This window comes from Pinus tabuliformis, chromosome 2_1, assembly GCF_031772625.1.
Source record: "Pinus tabuliformis cultivar Carrire ecotype Pingquan chromosome 2_1, CPIR1, whole genome shotgun sequence".
Taxonomy (NCBI): domain Eukaryota; kingdom Viridiplantae; phylum Streptophyta; class Pinopsida; order Pinales; family Pinaceae; genus Pinus; species Pinus tabuliformis.
Genome location: NC_142299.1, coordinates 516438362 through 516463191, shown reverse-complemented (window position 1 = coordinate 516463191; position 24830 = coordinate 516438362). Strand labels below are relative to the sequence as shown.

Below are 24830 nucleotides of genomic sequence, written 5' to 3'. Positions count from 1 at the left end.
TACTTATACGCCCCCAACATCTTCTAGGCTCGCTTATTTATAATTTTTTGAATAATTTAATTAAAAATCCCATCATGCAGGAATTTTTAATAAATTACAAAAATCCTATGAAAACCTAATCAAATTTAGTGACAGTTTAGATATGTCCTAGTATGGTAATATATAAACTCTAGGCGCTAGGACGAACCCAAGACTCGATCATCAAGCCATCACTCCAGCTTTGGAGATATGTAAGAGAGAAAGAAGTAGAAAGAGGAGAGAGAAAAGGCCAATAGGAGCCTGTTGAATTTTGGTCTTCTGAAAAATTTGATAGGTGCCCTTTACATTGGGTCATGGGGTCTTCATATTCTACCTGGTATAACCTAGTAGATAACGTTTGGCTCCACATGGGGATGTGTGCTTGATCTTCAGGAAAGATACAAGGACCTGGAATCTGCAATCAAGACAACTCAACAAAGCACATTCAGTAGCATCTGCACCAGATATGTTAGCTTAATCCAAAAATCAACAAGGAAGAAATAATAGTAATCAAGCCTTAGTTAACTTAGACGGAGGAGTTGGGAATTGGGTGATAGCCCCAACTTGCAACTTGCCCCCAAGGCCACACCAAGTGGAGTTGAAGACTTTCTCCATGATAATCTTAGGTGTGGATTTAGGCGGCAACATTATCTAAAACCTTTTTTTGGACAACAATCATAGGAATCACAACTTCATTTATGTTGAAGCCAATGGTAGCTTTGGAAGGTCTTCTGCATAGACTTGGTATCATGGCATGTAGGTGATGATTTATTGCCTCTTTAGGTGTTTGTGTCTTCTTTCTCAAGTCTAACTTAGGAAAAGTACGATAAATAAAGTCAATTAATTATTCTGGAGTATTAAGTCATTTTCTAAGGATAAGTATTAAAATTATTTAAGTGAGTTAGACATAATCTCAACCATCGATCTCCTAGATCTTCTAGAAGGGATATTAGGGTTAGAGATTTGGGCTTAATGAAGATTATAAATGGAAGCCTAAGGGAGAGGTGAGGATATAGTTAGAAAAGAGAGACAACTACAACATTTTTGGGAAAGTGATTTTCTGAAGGAGAGAGCAAATTCTCTGGAGCAAGAGGCTTAGTTAGACTGAAGATAAGGAAGGAGAATATGGGATAATTTCGGGAGTGTTTCCAGCAGGCTGATTTGCTAGAGGTTGGAGAGGCTGAATTGCTGAAGTGAGGAGGTGCAGTTGCTGGGGAGGCTGATTTGGCAGGGTCGATTTGTGAATGCATAGAGGTTGAGCGAGGGCAAGGTGTAGGGGCCGATTTATTGGTGAGAGGTGGGCCGATTTTCTCCAGGCCAAATTTCTTCAGTGGCTAGTTTCCAGTTGGCTGAATTTCCTTGGGCCATATTATTCCAATGGGGTTGAGTTGCAGGTTATAGTCAATGTATTTTTCTTTGTAAATTCTCTGTGGGTCGAAACCCTGATTTCCCAGATTAATTAATGAAGGAGAATTGTTGTGGGTGTTTATCTATTGTAATGTGTGATTGATTTCTCTCTGATTTTATTTCCACTGCATATAAATTTCTGGATGTTAAAATACTAGTGATTTTATTTTTCAACAATTCAGAATTTATTTGGTTTATAAAATAAGTTGCTGGGAATAACTAATTGTTGCGAGAAAATAAATTTGGGCTGGTGTTAGGGGATTTAACAGTTTATACCTTCAAAAACATCGCATGAGAAATTTAAAATGGAACCAAGAAAAAATTTATATCTTTTTTATTTTTATAACTCCTTTTAATATATCAGCTTTCTATTTTTTGAGTGCTTCCACAGCTCACTGGTGAGATTTCCTCAAATTTAGGTGCATTAGTTGGTCTCCACAGTTTAGGATCAGGCCTGAGTCTATTCACTTAGGGAATTTTTGGGGTTTCTTTTGATGATCTTTTTAACAGCCACCTTTCTTCTCCAACCTGTCGGCGGGAATGTGATCTGCAAAGCACAGATTTCATTTTGAACTGGCTGGGGTGATTCTTCTTCGTGATTTTTCTGTGCCACGGATTTATCAGTCATGGCATCTTCAGACTTATCAGCAGATTTATTCTACAGTAGCTTTTAGCTAGTGCTATTCATGCATACCAGCATTTTGTTCAGTGAAGTGTTTAACACTTGCATGCCTAGCAATGACGCTAAATCCATCTTTCACATGGAGGAGATGGCACAGTGATCAGTACATTTCAATGACCACTGCTTAAAATTATTTTTCTTTAATTGTACTGTTGTTTCAGTGCCCGTCACAGAAAAAGTCTATACTTCTTGGCTGCCATAGAATGACAATGTGATGGAATTTTTTTTTCTGCTTATGCATCAACTGTTTACCCTTTTTTTGAGATATTTTCCAAGAAATCAATCACTGATAAGGAAAAATGAAAGCAAGGAAGCTGCATTAAACTAATTCAAGTGTTGTTGCAGCATTTTCATTAAAGAATGTAATGCTGCACAGCAGAAATGCATTGAATATGATGCCACGACTAGATATGCAAAAAAACATATGGTGTAAACTGCCATTCAATTTTGTTTCAAAATTTCAATATGTTTCAATGGTAGAGAAAGATGTAAGATGCATAACTACTTTTCATCCCTTTATTCGATTAAAAATGTCAGAATGCTGGGAAGATTTCAGACTGCAAGGCTTATAGAAAAAAGCCACACTTGCAGAGAAGGAATGCCAAACAAAATCTGTGGGATGACTAGCAAACGAAGTACAAAGCTACCAAAATTCTTCCTGTTACACCCTCACTTCTAGGGTAACTATAGGAGATTTTTCTTTGATGATCGACACCACAGATAGTGGTCTTGATGATGACATTCAGCAATCTCCATAGACAGCAGCCCAAAGGTGCGTCTCACACCAGGCTCAGCTCCACTCGTTTGATGATATTGTTGCCCGACAAACAAGTTACATTTGTGCATTGCTTCATACTAAGCGTTTACATTCAATGTATTTGGCATAAAAGTGGGGATGTGTTATCACAAATTTCTATACTGCTTGTAAATAATAAGATTTTAAAAATCAGCAGCAGAAATTAGCGAGATATATAGGAAAATCTACTCTTGGTGTCACTCTCCTTCCCTATTTGGGCTAGTGCGTGGAAACTTCAGTGGGGCCCCCCTAGTCGTAACATATGCTGTTTCTGTGAAAATTCCTAATCCTCAAGGAACCCTTACTGCAACAAATCTGAATCTACTTCACCTACTTGATTTTTTAACTTATCAAGTTATTCTTTTGAATACTGAAGCAAATTACTTCTGCAGCCTACACTAATTAAATGTTTGATCTCATGAAACAAAAACAGAACAAAGAACAAGATACATAGGATACTTATTTTTGGACACAATAGTCCCCGGAAAAACCCAATGTGGGAAAACCGGTGCAGTAGTTCTAAGGGTTTATTATTATGTAGGAGAAATATCTGAATACAAATCTAGGATGCTCATCTAGAAATCCTTTACAGAGAAAATACAGGCGGAAAATCTTAGTGAGTTTTACCTCACTTCACCCGGTAGAATTCCGGCTGATCCGGCAATAAGACTGGCTAACCCCGACTACCTCTGCATTGGCCCTGCATAGGCCTTGTGTCAGCGATCTCGGCTATTTCGGCAGTTCCCGACAGTTCTGGCTTCTGCGTGATAGGCAACTTTCTCCTTTGTGTTGGCTCCTTAGGCTTTGCATCAAGGTTGCGTGGTCCCAGACTGGCCCATCTTTAGCTCTCCCAGCTACTGCGTTGCCTCCACAAGCTCTATCGGCCTCTCTATTAGTATTCTACGGAATGACCTTCTCCTGGATTCTCTTTGCCCCTTTGCTGCTGAATGATCACTTAGTTCAAATTTCTCAACTTCCTAGCGCTAGAAATCGAACTCCAGATCAATTCATTCTCTTCGTGTGTGTTTCCAAATGAACCCCAAGTCTCCATTTTATACTTTTCTTGTTGAGTCTTCAACGACCGAGATTAAGTCTCTAATCAATGACTAAGATTAAAGCATGACTTGATCCACCTTCTAGATCATTCTCACCCATATTTTGATTAATACCCATTAATATTTTAATTTCCCTAAGTTTAGACTTAGGAACTCCATTAAAAATATTAATTATTTTAATAAAATACAATTTGGGTGGAATTTCACCAAACATTTTTTGGGTTCTTTAGAACTCATGTGCCTTAGCCTCTCCACCAATTTTCAAGGCTAGAACACTTTCGATGCTACTGAAAACTAACACTCCCTCTTAGTGGGGAAAGTGCTCTAGCAACAATGTCCACCTGCATGTTGCTCTGTTTCTGAAGCACCTCTTTTCTGCATTGCTGCTGCCACCAACACTGTGCTGTTGCTGCTACTTTACTGCTGCCCATGACATTGCCACTGCCACTACTACATCTGTACTACAACTCCCTCTCAAACCCTGCATCCGCTATGCTGCTAGCACTGCCATTGCTAACACTGCATCTGTATTGCGACTTATGTGCTAAGAGAAGCAACTGAAAAACATCCATAATTAACTAAAATTAACTGTGTTTAGCATCATACAATGAATGTTGGAATTTGACTGCTACTGACCCTCTGAACCTTCTGCACTGCTGTTGACTTCTGCACTGTGCCATTTGCACTGCTGCCAACCTTGCTTTGCACTGATCAGTCTCTGGTCCCAAGCTAGTGCATCTGTCCTCCAAACACTCCACTGCAACATCTGACACTAAGTCCATCTCGCTACAACTGAATCTTATGCTCCCGTAGCAAGGAATTGATCCAAGAGGTGGACTCCTCAAGGATCCTACCCACATGTAGTCCTCCCAACTACAGCTCAATATCGCCCCATCTCCCTCCTGGAGATGCGTGGGCACTCATGGCATACTCTTCCTCATCTATCTTCACGGCTGCAACCTTTGGATCATGCTTCTCATCCTTATCCTTTTGCTTCAAAGGACACTGAGATGCAAAGTGACCCATCTCGCCACATTTGAAACATTTCACCTTCGAAATGTCCTTCTTCCGCTTCGGCTTCTGCTGTCCCTTCGATGCTAGAGTTGCGTTTTCCTCCTCCTCCTTCGTCTTTGTGCCACTCCCACTGCTGCCATTGAGGTTGACCTTCACTAGGTCCCTCCTTAACTCTTCCTGTTGAAGAGCCGCCCACATCTTCTCCAATGAAGGTAGTTTTTCCTTGCCCAATATGCTTTGGACGAAAACTTGTCATTCATCCGAGACTCCATTTAGGGCTATCCTCATCATCGCGGTTGGCTAAGGAGTGGACCCCACTGCAACAGGCTGATCTTTGGTGTCTTGAAGATGTTGAAGATAGAGGTTCATCGCTTCTCTTTTCTGCATCAAAGTCCACTGCAACTTCTGCTCTAAATACATCTTTCGTTGTTCAGAAGAGCCTTCATACAGAGACGACAAGGCTTCCCACATCTGTCGGGTTGTATCTTTGCCCTATAAGTGTGAGACCACATGATCTCGAACTCCATCGAGAATGAGCCTCTTTACCTTTCCCTCCTCGACCTTGTACTTCTTCTTTTGATTGTTGTCAATAGGAACAACTACAACACTTTTGACGTAAGTCTTGAGATCATATTCCTCTAGAACAACTAAGATTCTGGTCTTCCATATGACATAGTTGGAGGCTCTGTCCAACCTGTCCTGATCTTTGAGCCCATGTGATGCCATCTCACCCAACTGTCGAACTAACTCCTCTAGTCAATGCTTAGCACTCTTCAGCTACTCAGCAAGTGAGAAATTCGAACTTTCTAGTTCTCTGAAGAGAAAATTCCTCTTATACGTGTCTTTGTTCTTTTCCAATGGAATTTTGCCCCGAAAAAAACTGCGCTGAGGCTCTACGTCACTCCCTCTGCCTTTGCAAATGCACGAACTGGAAATTGTACCTCTCTGTCATCTCACTTAGAGAGAGATTTCCTCAGATCTGTTTCTTGGCAAGGACAGCGCAATCCCTTCAAGGGGATTCGAATTGCTGCCAAGTGTAGCTTTCGGCCTCACTGCTCAGCACTGGATCTACTCTTCCTGTTTCAAAATCAATGCTTTGATACCATGTAAAAATTCCTAATCCTCAAGGAACCCCTACTGCAGCAAATCTAAATCTACTTCACCTAATTGATTTTTTAACTTATCAAGTTATTCTTTTGTATATTGAAACAAATTACTTTTGCAACCTACACTAATTAAATGTTTGATCTCATGAAATAGAAAACAGAGCAAAGAACAAGATACAAAGGACACTTATTTTTGGACACAATAGTCCCCAGAAAAACCCAATGCAGGAAAACCGTTGCAACAGTTCTAAGGGTTTATTATTATGCAGGAGAAATATCTGAATACAAATCTAGGATGCTCAGAGAAAATACTGGCAGAAAATCTGAGTGAGTTTTACCTCACTTCACCCGACAAAATTCCGGTTGATCCAACAACAAGACTGGCTAACCTTGGCTACTTCTACGCTGGCCCCGTGTCAACCTTTCAGGTTCTGCGTCAATTATCCCAGCTATTTCGGTAGTTCTCGGTAGTTCCGGCTTCTGCGTGATAGGCAACTTTCTCCTTTGCGCTGGCCCTTCTGGCTCTGCGTCAAGACTGCGTGGGTCTAGATTGGCCCAACGTCAGCTCTCTTGGCTACTGCGCTGCCTCCACAAGCTCTCTCTGCCTTTTTGTTAGTATTCTCTGGAATGTCCTTCTCCCAGATTCTCTTTGCCCCTCTGCTGCTGAATGATCACTTAGTTCAAATTTCTCAGCTTCCTAGCCTCAGAAATCGAACTCCAGATCAATTCGTTCTCTCCGCGCGTGTTTCCAAATGAACCCCAAGCCTCCATTTTATACTTTTCTTGTTGAGTCTTCAACGACCGAGATTAAGCCTCTAATCAACGGCTAAGATTAAAACATGACTTTATCCGCCTTCTCGATCATTCTCACCCATATTTTGATTAATACCCATTAATATTTTAATTTCCTTAAGTTTAGACTTGGGAACTCCATTAAAAATATTAATTATTTTAATAAAATACAAACCGGGTGGAATTTCACCAAACGGTTTCTGGGTTTTTTAGAACTCATGCGCCTTAGCCTCTCCACCAATTTCCAAGGCTAGAGCACTTCCGATGCTACCAAAAACTAACAATTTTCACCTATAAATCTGCAATATAAAATGTAAAAAACAGTGAAATTGTAATACCCTTACTTGATCGGTTAATGTAAATATATGTACAAATGATATTTAGGCTGCTGTGTCGAGGGTTATTTTTGGTGGCCTACGTGCCCATGTGTATATGATTTTATATTTTGGGGACTAGTGTGCCTGGGGTACATGCCTTTAAAAGATTGCGAGGTCGAAGAGCATGGAATTGTAATCATGATGTATATATTGTACATATATATTAATAAATAAAACAATTGGTTGCAAACCAACTCCATGGAAAAGTGTATGGGGGGCACAACTCCATGTAAAAGGGCAACAATTCTGATGTTTTGGTGAAAAAGGCACCAAGGTCCACATGGCTTTAAAGAGTGCCACATTGCAAGAGAGGGCCATGCATTTATAATGTGTATGTTGACCTCTGAAGGCATTCATTCATTGTTGGGATTTTTGGTTAGTCAATGAGTCTTGGGCTTGGACTCTGTAACTGACGGAGCCATGGTTATTCAATTAATCATGATGTAGAGGATGCATCCTGGTGAGAGCCTTGGTGGCTCTGGTTTATGGCTCTGACAACCATGGAGTTCTTGTGGAACTCGATTTGGAGATAAGTGGTGAGCCCTGTGCTTGGGCTTAATAACTGACTGGGTGCTGTTTCAGTTTGGCTTGGAAGGGTGTCTGGAAGCCTCGGAGAGCAGCAGAGCTCCTAGAGCTGTAGGCTGAGACTGTCCCTAGCTGGTTGCAAGGTGCCCTGGAAGGTGGGCACTGCCGAGGGACTGTTGGGTGTAGAGAAGGGCTACTCCACTTGGGTGTAGGCTGGAGGGAGCGTGAGCCTGTGGTTGGGGACTGAGGATGTTGGGTTTGTTGCCTTTGCCAAAGTATGTGATTTGATACTTGATGAATAGACTGTTGCCCATGGAGTTGAGGTCCTAGCTTGTGGGTGATTCGGGGTTGAGAGTTTATGAACCGTGAGGTCTATAGTTGGGTGGAATTTGGAAGGCTAGTAGCTTGTTGGTTTTCTATTTTAGATAAGTGTCCATGTGCAATGAACTACGTTTATGTGTTGTGTTATTTTGTAAACCCTAATTTGGATTCTGTTATGTGAATGTTAATTGATATTTCTACTGTGCATAAATGAATTATTGTGAATGATAGCTAATTAGTTGCGCTTATGTTTGCTGGGTATTGCGTGGTTGTGCATGTATAAATGCATTGCATAAATCTACAAGTTAAGGTTAGGCGCAAGTACAACCTATGATAGCTATGGTATAGTTAATTGACAAACATGCAAGGCATTATTTGGACTTAGAGGACTAGTGTGGTTTGGTGAGGTCATAGGGGCTTTGGAAAATGAGTCAGGACTTGGAATTATACCAGGGAAAATGTCAATTGAATTAGTTGTTATAAAATCAACTAGTTGTTGGCAAGGTCCAACAAGCTGTTGGATATGTCTTGGACCAAGTCGAATTCATCTTGGACCAAGTTTAGTTACCATGGAGGACCAAGGAGGGGGGACATTGGGAGACTTTATGTTACTATTCTTCACGTTTGACCATTGAAAGCCATTAGCAAATGGAATCTTGGACCTACTTGTGGATGACTAATAAAAATATTTTCTAGAGGAATCCAACTAGCTGGTTGTTAGCTAGCCATTAGAAATGCTTTATAAAAGGCTAGCCCTCCCCTCTTGTAATTGTTGTTGTTGTCTTATGAGATAAGTGCCATCAATAAAGAGCTCATTTTGCAAACCATTGTCCAATATATTTTATTTTGTTCATTACTTGTTCCTTTTTCTTAATTTATTGTTGTATCTGGGCTAATAGTTTGAGCCATAGAGGGCAACACAATTACGTGGAGAAGGAAAACTAGGTGAAACCCCACTTCAGTTTCTTATTTGTAGGTGGATTGCTTTAAAAAGGGCGGGAGCATTTCGTGAGGAAGCTTCAATAGGAACGAAGTTCATATTTCACCTCACTCAAGAAAAACGTTGGAGAATGCCACATCATTGGGATGCTCCTATTGGGATCCGAAAAGTAGAAGTTTTATTAAGTCACATGCGGGGGCGAATTCTCTAAGAGAGCAAACCCACTTCCTTGACCAATTACAAGATTGACTTTAGAAGGAACTGGTTTCACATCCCAACAAGTGAGGAAAGCATTACTTGGAAGTTGGTACAAGGTATAATTTTCAATAACCACTTTATCTACTAAAAATTCTATAACTTTTATTTTTTGCTTTAGATTAAGAATTATACTTGATTATTTTTACATTATCTTATCTTTATAGCAAATTTTACCTTGCGGAAACTGATTTGATAATGTTATAATTGAAGCAAGATTAGAGATGTTGTTTTCAAGATATTATTGGGAATATCGACCACTTTGCATATTTTGAATTGAATGTGGATCTAAACATTCTGTTGGCCGCCATACAAAATCTGCACTAAAATCTAAGATTTCAAGATTTAGAGTCAAGATATTTAATTTCTAGCCATAAATCCTCGATTTGTAAAATTTATGTGCACTTTGCCTAAAAGGATTTAGTCCCATTCTTCAGAAAAAAATAGTTTCCAACTTGTTGGAAATTTCCTCTTTCTGCTGTTACAGCATGGCAAGTGGGTTTAAAGCATAGTTTCAAAACTAGGCTGGTCTGACTCGGAATCAACCTAGTCGACTGAGCCATACCCCTGCCCGGACCGACTAGGTCAATTATTTGGTTCGGCCACTGATTCGTTATCGAACCGGCCGAGTTGGTCAACGATTTGGTTAGTTCGGTGATGGATCGGCTGAACTGATTGGGCCTGACTTAAACCAATCGGTTTCGGTGGTGGGAAAAAGCTAGGCTGGGTGGACTTGAAATCATTTTTATTTGTTTAAACTATTTCCTAGCCCCTCTTCCCTTCTCCCACGCCTATAAAGGTGACCCAATCCCCTCATATTTGCTCACAGCTACCTCATTGCATTTATGTGAGCATTTGTGAGGAGTTTGTGAGCAGTTGGAGTTGGTTTTTGGAGCAACATTGAGGAGGTTTTTGGCCGATCTTTGGAGCAACATTGAGGAGTTGGTTTTTGGAGCAACATTGGTTATGTGTTTTTGTTCTAATTTCTATATATTACATGTATTGGACAATGCACTTGGTGCCATTTTGATATAATAGATATATTCATGAGCATGCTTTGATCGAGTGTTGTCTTCTCTCTATTATTTTAATGCTTTGAGTTTGGAAACATGGATGAGTTGACCCTCTGTTGGTTCCGAGTACGAGTTTTAAAACTATGGTTTAAAGTATCCATTTAACATCCACTAACCTCTCCACTCCTAGATCTGTGATGTAGGAGTGCTTTGGCTTTTATTGGGTGGCCAAATAGGGCCAAATAGGCTATTGTTCCTATATTTTTATGTAGACTTTGCAATTTAATATAACAGGACAACGAATTTGTTTGATCCATAAATCCTTAACCAACAACCTAAACAAATAAATAAGGCCATATTTGTTAAGATTTTTCGTGTAGTTAGTTTAATTCACTTTAGTTCTCTGTTGCAGAATCATACACAAAAACAACAGGACAACACTAAGAATTAACCCCTTCACCTCTTCTTGACCCCATTTATGGCACTAGTTTTATTTGAAATTGGTTGGGGTATCAGGTGGGACTCCTCCCTTAACTGCTTAGGAGGAAGTTGGGTCTAAATAGTGGGGGCTTGGGCCGAGGTGATAGTGGGTCCTTCTCTTTTGTGTGCCAATCCCAACAGATTGTCGAGACTCGAGACCTTAACAACTTTGCTAATCAAATAGGTAACATGGCCAAACGAGATTATAATTTTTTTTGCATTCACTATGTGTGAAATCATCTTTAGTAATTGGATTTTTAAATGAAAAATAAATAGGTATAAACTGTATTTAAATGGCAGATTTCACCAATTAAAATAGCTTAAAAACTTATACCAAATTACATAAGATACAATTGAGACATTGAACAAACCCAGAGAGATAGAATAGGTGATATCCAAGCTTTATTTTGCAAAGCTCAAAACATTGGTGGTATTAAGATGATTGTTATAGAATTGATGACAATAATATTCAGACACAACAAAGTAGAAGCTAGAAGAGAGAAGAAAGAAAGAATATGGAGACAAGAGAGCAATTTCTGTTGCTTGCTTGAAGATAATTCAATTTGTGAGCTTGGCCTCTACTTATATTTATAAGGATTTCCACCCTTGAATTCCTCTAATTTGTATCTATAGGAATCAACAACTGGGTTGGTCTTGTCCTCGCGTGACACAGGGTCGATTTCAATCTCTACCACTATAGCCTCTAGGTGCCTAAGTATGCCCCTTTCGCAGGCACAGGTGAATGAGGGATTTGAACTTTGAACCTACTTGCACACAACACTTCAATTTCACGACGATTTCCAATCAAGTTGCCCCTTGGGGGCTAACTTTGTGTAGTTTCACTTGTATAGAAAATATTACTAGTTTATATCATGATAATACAATTAATCAAGCACAAATTGCAAGTAAAAGAAAAAATATTTACAAGGGTTAGCAAAAATGAGTTGATTTTATTATAATGATGGCATTAATCTCATATGACAACACCAATTATTACATGAGGAGAGGCTAGCCTTATATAGAACAATTCTTAATGGCTAGATAGCCACTAGCTAATGGCTAGATAGCCACTAACTAATGACTAGCTGGATTCCTCCAAAATAATATTTTATTAGTCATCCACAAGTTGGAATTTTATTAAATTTAATAAAATATTACATTACAATTTTTCATTTTCCCACTAATGGGTCGAATTTTGCTCAAATTTCCTAATTTGGTCCACAATCTCTTTTGCAAATGGCTCAATATGGTCAACCATGAAGAATAGTGCACAATAGGAACTCAATATTCCATTAGTTGCCCTTGGAAGAATTTGACTTGGTCCATGTGAGGCTCGACTTGGGGAGAGGAAGTCGACTTGGTCATCGCACTAATCTCATATGACATCAACTATTACATGAGGAGAGGTTAGCCTTATATAGAACAATTCTTAATGGCTTGATAACCACTAACTAAAGACTAGTTGGACTCCTCCAAAATAATATTTTACTAGTAAATCCACAAGTTGAAGAGTTGGTAAATTTGTTAAAAGATTACATTGCACTTTTTTATTTGCCCGCTAAGGTTTGAATTTGATCAAATTTCCCAATTTGGTCCACAATCTCCTTTGCTAATGGCTCGATTTGGTCAACCATGAAGAAGAGTGCACAATTGTAACTGAATGTTCTAAATTCTAATAGTTGCCCTTGGAAGAATTAAATGTTTGTTTTTGGTATAATCAGACAAGTGTTCTATTCTCGATTTGTGTCAAAGAGGCTAAGGAACACAAGGTTTCCAAAACCCAGAAAAGGTTTTGGGAGAATAGACCTAGAAACTACTCAATTATATTAATTGATCAATAACTAAAAAAATGCCTAAGTCTAACTTAGGAAAATTGATTAATTAACAACAATTAATTGAGGAAGATCAAGAAATCTCTAGAGACTCACATGGATAGAGTCCAAGATGACCTTTGCCGTTGGTAATAGTTTAATCATGGTTGCTGGTGCTCCAACGAGAGATTATACAAGCAAATCGATGGGATGGAGATAGACACATCGAGCCACAATTGTGAGACACAGGGAGAGCGAGTTCCTTGGTAGATCAAACAATACAGTTGCAGAGATTCAACAAGAAGAGGGGTTCGAGCCATAAAAGGGGAGCATCAATGATTGAGGGAGCAACAGAAGAGTTTTCCGGTAGAGGTTCCTACCAACAGATCGTCAGTAACAGGGAGGTGGAATATTTTTGCAGAGAGGGCTACATAGCCAGTGCGAGCGGCCATATAGCCAGTTCAAAGTGTTGGAAAGGAGGTCGATTCAGTTGCTGGAGGTCGGGAGATCACCCGGAAGGTAGAGCGACATCTTTCCAAAGACAGAGGGAGGCATGACAACTCATCTGGAGCCAGCTAGTAGGTAGTGCAAAATTCCCAGGCTAGGTAGTGCGAATTCCTGGAGGTCGAGTTTTCTCAGTGGGGTTCGAGTAGGTCAGAGGGAGGTCGAGATTATTTGCAGAAGGGAGAAAATTTCTCCAAATTATTTTTCTAGTAGATTTGTTGGAGGATTTCAAGTGAGGCATCTAGATTATTGTACTCAGATTTTTACTATTGCATAATAATAAAAGTAAACCCTCATCTGTTGCATTGGTTTTCCCTTCGGGGTTTTTTTTGGGGACTATTGTCCAAAAATTATTGTGTCGATTTTATTATGTGTGTGCATCTATTTTCTTAGTTCCAACATTTTATTTAGCTTCCACAATTTATTTGTAAAGAATTGCAGTATGATTCATTCAGTATTAATTAGAAAATTAATAAACTGCTAACCGATTAGAAGAGTAAATTCTAGTTACTGCAATTCAAGGAAATTTTACATTAAACTTGGTCCATGAGAGGCTCGACTTGGTGAGAGGAAGTTGACTTGGTCATTTGGAGGAATATTTCATCTTCTAACGACTACTTTCTTGGTCCATTGTCTAACTACTTGGTACATGAGGCCTCCAACAACTAGTTAGACTCTCTGATGGCTAGTTGACTCATCCAGTGGTTAGTTTTAATTGAATTTCTTCCTTCACTAACTCGACTTGGCCACCTAGAACTTGGATCTCATATTCCATGCTTTGATGATTTTAGCACCTGGGTTTGGCTAAATTGGCCATGCTCTGAACCAGTTCTCTCTTGTAATCTCCAAATCATGCCTAATGCTTGCTCCACCATGTTATTTGCCACTTGTGCAAGTCCCATAATTCCTTGAGGAATCTTCACAATTTGACACATGGGTATTGTCCCTATCTTTCTATTGGTCATTCCTGACGTAATGCATGCATGATTCTATCCATTGCTGCCCCCTGTTTTGCCTCTTGGAAATGTGTTTTGACTTATTAATCAAGTTTGACCAAGTTCTAACTAGCCTTGCCACCTTTGATGGGAAAAGTGGAGTGTGACATGGGCTCCTCTTGTGAAGATAAACAATTGAAGATCAAGTTAACTTTTTGACCATCAAGATCACTTTGCTTTGGGGAACATGTACTTCCTTGGGAAATGTGAAAATTTTTCAATATGAGATTGCCATACCTAAGAGTTGTCTGAGGAATACTTAGCAAAAGCCAAGACCACCTACATACTCTATAGACCATAACCATGTGGTAAAGGTAGGTGCACCTTGACACGGGTTGGCTGGCCCGTGCACCAGTGATCAGCGCTACAAAAGCAAGATCCCGTAAAACCATGAGTCCTTAAGTAAGATCACCTAAGGTTTTCCAATCATATACAGGGCGAGAAGAACCCAAATTGCACTGCAAGGGACTAGACATGGTCAAACCAAGAGAACAAGATACAAGCATTGAGAATAAGACACATGCCTGGGATACCTAATACCCAACCTCACATGGTTGTCACAGAATCACAATGCTTTGACTTGTGACATTGGACCTACTATGGTGGTGATAAAATGCTGCAAATTTTTTTATGTACCCCTGTTGACATGCAATGTAATAGGGGCAATTTTTTAAAAGGGGATGGTTTACCTAATGACCCCATTCTTATTGGGTATTAGACTCAATGTACATGTTCCATTTTTTTCCCATGGAAAAATTTGTATGCAAACCCAAGGGATGCTTACCCATATTCATCGATGGCATCCTTGGTAAACTTCTCTGCATAGACTAGTGCACCTAACCTTAGGGGAGTTTGAACCAACCACCGTTTGGCATGAACCTAGCCAAATGTAAACCAACATTGGGATGGTTGTTGAGCTAACCCCATGCCCTTGGGATATGGATATGGGTCATGTTGTCACTTGTGTAAACTCATGATTCTTAATAATGTTATAATTATAAAATTACGACTTTAATATAAATATGAGCTTAATGACTTATTAGTGACTGAAGTCTTAAGTTAGGGTTTTTGCATCATTAGTGTTATAAGTAGGGGCTTCCTCCCTCTTGTATGCATCTCTTATCATTTTGTCAATATAATCAACTGGTGACCAATGTTTATTAAATATGTCATTCTTCATTACTCTTTTTTGTAGGTGCAATCTAGCTTGTGTGTGCGGGGGTCCTACTCTTTGCTATGCTTTTGGCTCTCTATGTATGTTTTTGTTTTGGTTATATCCATTGTTGCAATAATAATTGTTAAAATTTGGGTACTAGAGGATAAGTGGTTCCTTGAGGCTTTGATCTTTGGTCTAGGGAAAAGTGTCCAAATTTATTTGTACTTTTCTCCTAAAGTGACTTTATAAGTGGTAAAGTCAATTTAATTTAAAAGTGATTTTATAAGTGGTAAAGTTACATTCTAATTTAAAAGTGACTTTATAAGTGGTAAATTACATTCTAATTTAAAAGTGACTTTGTAAGTGGTAAAGTTACATTCTTATTTAAAAGTGACTTTATTAAAGTCAATGAAGAACTAGAAAGTGAAAAAGTGACTATGGAAATAAAAAGCTAAGTGTGTCTTTATTTAAGTGGGTGAGTTAAAAAATAGAAAGTGAGAATTAAATGCACATTTATTCTCATCCCTAGATCTAAATGAATGTCAGCCATTAGATCTTAGGGTAACTCAAAAGGTCATTTAGAGAGTAAAAGGAGAAGAGAAGAGAAAAAGATCAATTCATTCTTTCATGAGCATTTGAGAGAAAGAGAAAAGAGAGTAAGGAGAAAATTTATGAGCAGTGAGGAAGTGAAGGAGAGCAGCAAGAAGACATTTCAGCAAATCTAGGCAACAACATTTATTAGCACGTATCCCAAGGCAAAACGTACAGCAGGAGAAAGACACAAAAATCGAGGAAGAGGGACAATAGGTTCTGGGCATGACTTTCGAGGCAGCTGTATTGCTGAAATCAACACAGTTTGTACAACAGGTTCCAGGCACAATTTTCGAGGCAGGTCGTACAACATTTAATGTTGGAAATTTTTTTGTTTTGGTTGTTTGCTGATTGGCACGATTTTCGAGGGGGAGTTCAAGCACGGAAATCGAGATAAGTTGTAATTTGTGGTTGCCAGAATTTTTACTGTGTATTTCAATTTCTCTATAAAAGCATTTTCAGAAATAAAGAAGAGCTCTCAAACTGGTTTACCCCAAGAGTTGTCGGGGTTTTTCCAAGGTCACATTGACCAAAAATCACTGTGTTATTTTCTCTGTCACTGTCATAATTCTGCTGTGTTTTATTTCTGCAGTTTCAACAGTTGTGAAATCTCTAAATTTGTGTTTTCAGAAAATATTGTCATTTCCAGATTTAAGAATTTTTATCATGTTTGGATTTAAAACTAAATGCATGTAATGATAAGGAATACTGGTAATCGGAGTGCGGGTTGAAATTTCTTCATGGTGTCAGAGCGTGGTTGGTTGAAAAGTGCAGTTTGGGACAACAAAGTGAAAATTACAGCAAGTTGATTTTTACACAAAAAACAAAAACCGTTACCACTTATTTGAAAATTTCAGTTTGATAGGGTAGTGAAACATGTCTTTGGGTTTGAGAGTGGAAGACAGGTTGGATTGATAGAACAACTAGAATGCATGGAAGGAGAGAATCCAGAGTATCTTTGAGGAAACAGAAGTCTGGGGCATTATGGTAATTACCACACAGAACCCAGTAGTAGTACATGTTGACCCTGTACAGTTGGCAGAATTGAACAAAAAGAATGCTAAGGCAAAAAGATTGATTTTGGAAGGAATCAAAGATCATGTCATTTCTCATGTGAAAGGAAAGACTTATGCACATGAGATGTGGACAACTTTGACCAGTCTTTACTAGAGCTCAAATGAAAACAGAAAAATGGTCTTAAAGGAGAAAATGAAGGCCATTAAAATGGCTAAGACTGATAGTGCTACAACATACCTCACAAAGATCACTTCAGTGAGAGAAGAGTTGGCAGCTGTAGGTGAGATCATTGCACCCACTGAGTTGGTGAGGATTGCTTTGAATGGTTTTCCCAAGACTTGGGAGAATTTTGTGGATGGCATTGTTGCACGGGAAAACCTTCCCAATTGGGAGAGGTTGTGGGATGATTACATTCAGAATGAGACCAGAAAAAACCATCTTGGGGTAGCCAAACAGGTGGAGGAGGATAACAATGTGGCATTGTTAGCAAGAGGCAAGAAGGGCAGAGTAAAGAAGCAAGCTTCCAACAGTGGGGGCAAAGGCAAAGATAAAGGCACGCAGTAGAACAAGGAGAAGGACTATTCCAAAGTCAAATGTTGGAATTGTCAAAAGTTGGGACACTATGCTGTTGTGTGTCCAGAGAAGAAGAACAAGAAAGGGAGACACAAACCCATGGCAGCTTCTGTAGAGATAGAGAGCTTCTCAGAGAGCTTTGATTGGGAGTTTGGGTTCATAGCTTGTGAGGCCACTAGAGGGAGTGTACTCCCCGCTACTAGCAGAGCATCTTCTAGCATTTGGTATGTTGACAGTGGCACTTCCTGCCACATGACAAGAGTTAGAGAGTACTTCTCAGAGCTTTTAGAGGATGATACTGATATGGAGGTAGTATTGGTGATGACAACATGGTTAGAGCAATCGATGTGGGGACACTGACATTTGATAGGGGACCGAAACCTCCCTTGGAAGTGTTAGATGTTCTATTTGTGCTTGGAATGAAGAACCTGATATCCGTCTTAGCACTTGAGGACATAGGGTATGATGTGTTGTTCAACAAAGGGAAAATGCTTATATATCCTAGGGGAACTCCAGCTTCTTCAGCTAGAGTGATTGGTGTGCGCCATGCCAAGGTGTACAAGTTCTCATTCCAGCCCCTGATGGCATTGAGTAGCAGCACCTGGGACAGGACTGACAATAGATCTAGCAGTTCAGAGTTGTCTGAGATTTGGCACTGCAGGATGGGGCACATGTATCATGGGGCCTTGAGTACATTGCAGGAGATCACCACTGGTGTGCTAGATTTCAGTTCTGATCACCTTGATGTATGTAGAGGATGTGCTATGGAGAAGTTTGCCAGATCCCCTTTTCCCAGCAGTGACAACAGAGCGACCGGGATCTTTGACTTTATTCATACCGATGTGAGTGGTTGGATGTCTCATGTATCCTTGAGTGACTATGAGTACTATGTATGTTTTATTCATTGATGACGACTCTAAGACCTGTATTTATTTCTTGAAGACCAAGAGTGAGGTTTTCAAGTGGTTTCAAGAGTTCAAAGCTTTAGTGGAGACCCAGACAGGTAGGAAGATCAAGGTCCTCAGGTCGGACAATGGAGGGGAGTATACCCTTGGTGAGTTTGTTGATTTTTGTGCTGAGGCAGGCATTAGGAGGGAGTTCACAGTTCCTTACAACCCCCAGCAGAATGGGGTTGCGGAGAGGAAGAACAGATCCATTGTAGGGGCTGCCAAAGCCATGCTTCATGATCAGGGGTTACCTTTATTTTTGTGGGCAGAGGCCTGCAACACTGTTGTGTACTTGCAGAACAGGAGTCCACATCGTGCCTTAGGGAATGTGACTCTGGAGGAGGCTTTTTCTGGGAAGAAGCCTGATGTTGGGCACTTTCATATCTTTGGGTGCCTTACATATTCCTATGTCCCCAAGGAGAACAGGACCAAGCTAGAGCCCACTACAGACAAGGGAATCTTTGTGGGTTATAGTGAGATCTCGAAAGCTTATCGGATTTATGTTCTTGTGCAAAGGAAAGTGGTTGTCAGGCGGGATGTGAAGTTCGAGGAGAAGAGAGCTTTCAGGAGGTCACGAGAGTTAGAGTATCCAGAGTCACTAAACCCTTAGGAGCGGCTGAGTCAGTCACAAGGATCCAGTGGTCAGGGATCAGGAGGTACATCGATTATTGTGTTAGGTCCATCAATGAGCAGTGGCTCTCAGAGTCAGGTGGGTGGTTCTTTGGGCAGCATGTAGGGCAGTCCACAGGGTAGTCCATTAATGGACAGTTCGTACGGTACTTTAGTATCTACAGGCACAGATTCAGGCATGAGGTCAGTTGGAAGGCCTTCAGGAGTTCAGGCTTTTGATTATGATGAGGATTCTTTCACTCCGGTGGGAGAAGTATGCTTAGGGAAGAGGAAGTCCAAGTGGCTTCAAGATATCTTGCGCGAGGCCACATTAGTTGTTGGGCCAAAGAGACAGGTTAGAGAGAGCAAACCACCTGAGCGGTTCTGTAGTTACATGACATTGGTAATAAGCATTGTTGCCTCCGAGCCTTCTAGTTCTGAGGAGGCAGCCAGTCAGCAGGTCTGGAGAGAGGCCATGATGGAGGAGTATTCTTTTATTATGAAGAACGATGTTTGGGAGGTAGTGCCGAGGCCTGAAGGTAAATCGGTTGTTACTTCCAAATGGCTATACAAGATAAAGCATGCTGCAGATGGCAGCATCGAGAAGTTCAACGCTCGATTTGTGGTGAGAGGGTTCTCACAGGTAGAGGGAGTTGACTATGAGGAGACCTTCGCTCCCGTAGCTCGGTATACATCTATTCGCTCCATTATATCGATTGCAGCAAAGATGGGTTGGAAGATCCACTAGATGGATGTGAAGACCACATTTCTCAATGGCTTCATTAGGGAGGAGGTTTATATTGAGCAACCGCAAGGCTTTGATGTGCATGTGAAGGAGTCCCATGTATGTAGATTGAAAAAGGCACTCTATGGCCTGAAGCAAGCTCCTAGAGCTTAATACTCGAGGATTGATACATACTTGCAGCAGTTGGGTTTCACAAAGAGTGAGGCTGATCCGAACCTATACTTCATTGTGGTGGGTGAGGAGCCTCTCATTCTGGTGTTGTAAGTTGATGACTTGATCATCACTGGTGCTGAGACTCATTGACGGCTGTAAGAGAGATCTTGCTTCAGAGTTTGAGATGAAGGATATCGACTTGATGCATTATTTTATGGGATTGGAGGTGTGGCAGGAGGAGGGGCATTTTTTCCTAGGACAAGGGAAGTACATTATGGATATTCTTAGCAGATTTCACATGGAGGACTGCAAACCCATGCCTACACCCATGATCACTAACTGGAAGAAGCTTCACGCTTCTGATTCTGAGTTGGTAGATCCTACTCTATGAGTCTATACAGACCGTTGATTTGTAAATTGATGTATTTGATCAACACTCGATCAGATATATGTTTTGCAGTTAGCACTATGAGTCAGTTCATGTGTGAGCCCGGGAGAGTGCACTGGGTGGCTGCAAAACACATTCTTCGTTACTTGTAAGGGACTGTAGATTTTGGTTTGGATTATAGATAGGGTGATGGAGTGAGATTGGTAGGGTACACAGATTCAGATTGGGCAGGTTGTGCTTCATATAGGAAGAGTACTTGTAGGTGTTGTTTTGGGTTGGGTTCGGCAGTTGTGTCATGGATCAGCCAGAAACAATAGTCAGTTGCATTGAGCTCAGCGGAGGCAGAGTATATGGTTGCTAGTTTGGCTAGTTGTGAGGCCATATGGCTTCGCAAGATGTTGTTTGGTCTATTTGGTCAGGCATTGAGACCTTCAATAATTTACTGTGATAACTAGAGTTGCATAAAACTCACAGTTCAAAGCATATTGAGATCAAGTATCACTTCATTAGAGACTATGTCCAAAAGGAAGCTGTCAAGCTTGAGTACATTTCCACAAATGAGCAGGTAGTGAACATTTTCACCAAAGCCTTGTCATGGGGCAAGCATGTCTACTTTAGAGACGATGGGAGTGGTGAGGAACACTTTCCTCGATAAGAGGGAGTGTTAAAATTTGGGTACCAGAGGACAAGTGGTTCCCTAAGGCTTTGATCTTTGGCCTATGGAAAAGTGTTCAAATTTGTTTGTACTTTTTTGCTAAGATGACTTTATAAGTGGTAAAGTCAATTTAATTTAAAATTGACTTTATAAGTGGTAAAGTTACATTCTAATTTAAAATTGATTTTATAAGTGGTAAAGGTACATTCTAATTTAAAGGTGACTTTATTAAAGTCATTGAAGAATTAAAAAGTGAAAAAGTGACTATGGAAATAAAAGGCTAAGTGGGTCTTTATTCAAGCGGGTGAGTTAAAAAATAGAAAGTGAGAATTAAATGCACATTTATTCTCATCCCTAGATCTAAATGAATCTCAACAATTAGATCTTAGGGTAACCCAAAAGGTCATTTAGAGAGTAAAAGGAGAAGAGAAGAGAAAACTATCAATTCATTCTTTCATGAGCATTTGAGAGAAAGAGAAGAGAGAGCAAGGAGAAAATTTTTGAGCAATGAGGAAGTGAAGGAGAGTAGCAAGAAGACATTTCAACAAATCTGGGCAGCGACATTTATTGGCACGCATACAAAGGCAAAACCATACAGCAAGAGAAAGGCAAAAAAATCGAGGAAGAGGGACAACAACAAGGGCACAAATTTCGAGGTAGATTTGGGCAAGATTTTTGAGGCAGCCGTATTGTTGAAATCCGTACGGTCCATACGATAAGTACAACAAGTTTTGGGCATGATTTTTGAGGCGGGCCATACAATATTTAATGCTGTCTTATTGCTGGAAAAATTTCTGTTTTGGTTGTTTGCTGATTGGCACGAATTTCAAGGCGGAGTTCAAGCACGAAAATTGAGATAATTTGTAATTTGTGGTTGTTGGAATTTTTATTGAGTATTTCAGTTCTTTGTAAAAGCATTTTCGGAAATAAAGAAGAGCTCTCAAACTGGTTTTCCTCGAGAGTTGTAGGGGGTTTTTCCAGGGTCACATTGACCAAAAATCACTGTGTTATTCTCTGTGTGTGGCTGTCATAATTTTGTTGTGTTTTATTTCTGCAATTTCAGCAGTTGTGAAATCTCTAAATTTGTGTTTTCAGAAAATATTGTCATTTCCAGATTTTAGAATTTTTATCATGCTTGATTTAAAACTAAATGCATGGAGTGATAAGGAAAACTGATAACTGGAGTGGGGGTTGAAATTCTTAATGACTTATTAGTGACTGAAGTCTTAAGTTAGAGTTTTTGCATCATTAGTGTTATAAGTAGGGGCTTCCTCCCTCTTGTATGCATCTCTTATCATTTTGTCAATATAATCAACTAGTGACCAATGTTTATTAAGGATGTCATCTTTCATTACTCTTCTTTTTAGGTGCAATCTAGCTTGTGTGTGCAGGAGTCTTACTCTTTGCTATGCTCTTGGCTCTCTATTTATGTTTTTAATTTGGTTATATCCATTGTTGCAATAATAGTTCCGTTTTTGGAGTTGGAATGATGCAAGTACCTGAACCATTTTGTATGTAAGCTGATATCCATTAGAGATTAATTCCTAATAATGATGTTATATCAAGGTACAGAAAGAAGTTTCATGTTTATAATACGTGTGTTCATATTAGAGTGCAATATATGTATTCTAACTTCAGTCACTTATGCAGCCTCTTATTTTCTTCCACATTGTATTCTCTCTTTTTCATGGAGCAACTTGCTTCTTTTCAATCAACTAGGATGCTCTCATTCTGTTTTCTATTCTTTGCTAGGATTGCTGTAAGATATTCTTTTACTTCATGGCATCTCTTTATACTTGACACTAATTTCCCTTATGTTCATGTATATCCCATTTATTTGACACCTAGCTTCATAACATTTATTTTCCAACTGTGTCCTATGATCCTATGTCCTTAGTTTGTATTACATGCAACATGTCAGTGCAACCTACACTTATATATCTTGATTCTTAATACGTTAGGACTTACAACAGTATGTCGACATAAATAATCATTACACTAGACATGTAGATTGAAAAGTTCTTTGCCATTTCTACTTTGATGTTTTGAATGTCGATCAAGATAAAGCAAGGTTATTCATCATACCAGGTTTAAAAGCCGCCAGTTCAGCTTGCAGATTGGAACAATTAAACTCTTGTAAGGTTTCTATTTGGTAAATGGAAGAAATAATATTTTGTAGAAATATGCTTTCTGGATTGAACTATTTTGAGATTTATCCTTTTGCTTGAAAATTCTAATAAGAACACGAGAAAGAGGTATGAGACTAAAGTTCTGGATCTCTCATAATCGGCATAAGATAATCATGAAATCCTGAGATGCTTGTCATATTAATGTAATTCTAGAAGTCTGGAGGGTTAGTTTAAATGGTCATTGAGTCAGATGTGAAATCTCTCTCCCAAAGTTGGGTAGGTCATGAGTTTGACTCTCTTGATCCCTTTGGGGTTAGGGTTCATAATCAAGGCCAATGGTTTACCCCGTTTACCATCCATAGATCACAGGGAAGTTTATGGAGGGTTTTCTTTGAGGTGTTTTTGTTGGGAAAATAATTATATCTAAAAGTTCTGAAACCAGTTAGCGTGCATTGACCTTACTGCCAAGTATGGTGTGCATTCTATGGGTTTTCAAAAGATTTTTTTAGAGTCTATTAAATTCCTCTTTTGTGGAGAAGGCATGCCTTGTTGCTTGTGTTCTAGTTAGACATTGATTTCCTCGAGTGAAAGGGAAATATTTTGAATTTTTGCAAATGAAGTTACATAAATTGCATATGCTGAAGTTCTCTTTGTATCCTTTTAAACAGAGCTTCAGGAGGCAAAGTTTCTGCAAAGGGGATCATTTACTTGACAAATGTCCGGTTGGTATTTGTTGCAAATAAGCCTGTTGGGAACTTTCAGGCTTTTGATATGCCCCTGGTACTGTTATAAACTTCAGTTATGTAATGTTTTATTCTAACATCATGTTCAATTTCTAGTCTCTATATATTGATCTGGCAATGGTTATCATGTTCTCTTCCTGCTTTTCTTACCTGTCGTCATTGCAATTCTCATATTGTGTATCAAGCTCAAACAACTATCATGTCCATAGATAAAATATAAGGAGGTTTGTTTGTAGGCTAATTTGGTTGGCAATTCCTTCTCGTATTATACTTCTGTTCTCTTCATCAAGATTAGCAGAAAAAAATGAAATATCAAGACCAAGGAACCATTTGTTGTGTGATGTTGGAAAAAATCCCTTCTTATTCCTGTGAACACTGCATAGGTTAGTTGTTAATCATAGACAGGAAATTGGTTTCCTTAACCTCATTCTTTACATATAAAAAACTAGCTCATTAAACTTATTATAAAATTTCTGTGGTATGTAAGATTGACAATATTTTTTTGAAGGTTGCATTGACTTCTTTTCTCTTTGGTATGTTAGATTGACAATTTTTTTCTGAGGGCTGTATTGGCATCTTTTCTCTTTTGAAAGATCTACTTAATCCTCTTGTTCTTCCAACTATGGGGACTCCTTCATGGAATTATTATATATCGATGCTCAGTTTGTATGGCTTATATTTGTTAAGTCTGATTAAGGAATAGAGTACATCAAGTTCTAGTAAGCTTAAAAGCTTTGTTCTTCTCACAGCGTCATTGGATGGTTGTGTATCACTGTGTAATGTACTATAAGTTTATCTTTCAACATCAAATGGCTATGATAATACAGATGGACTTGCGGTTAGGAGAAATAGTATTTTTGAAGTTAAGGTTGTCATGGAAATACAATGCAATAAAATATCCCATTCAGCAAACGGTTCAAGATTTGTCAGGCCCAAAGTGGTGTATTGTAAACGCATTATTTCTAACTTCTAAGGTTATTTTATTAATAGTGTAAAGCATTCAATGTTGCTCAAAGAGTTTGTATGTTTAGGT

The 24830-nt window shown here is 39.3% G+C and overlaps 1 protein-coding gene across 1 annotated transcript in view; it reads left to right on the top strand.

The window, feature by feature from the left end:
• The window catches only part of LOC149201220 (classical AGP protein), a 156379-nt gene that overhangs the window by 41849 nt on the left and 89700 nt on the right, over positions 1-24830 (top strand). The window contains exon 2 of the mRNA XM_089402890.1: positions 23723-23834. Coding sequence (XP_089259016.1) covers positions 23723-23834 — 112 coding nt within the window. The remainder of the gene's footprint in view (positions 1-23722; positions 23835-24830) is intronic.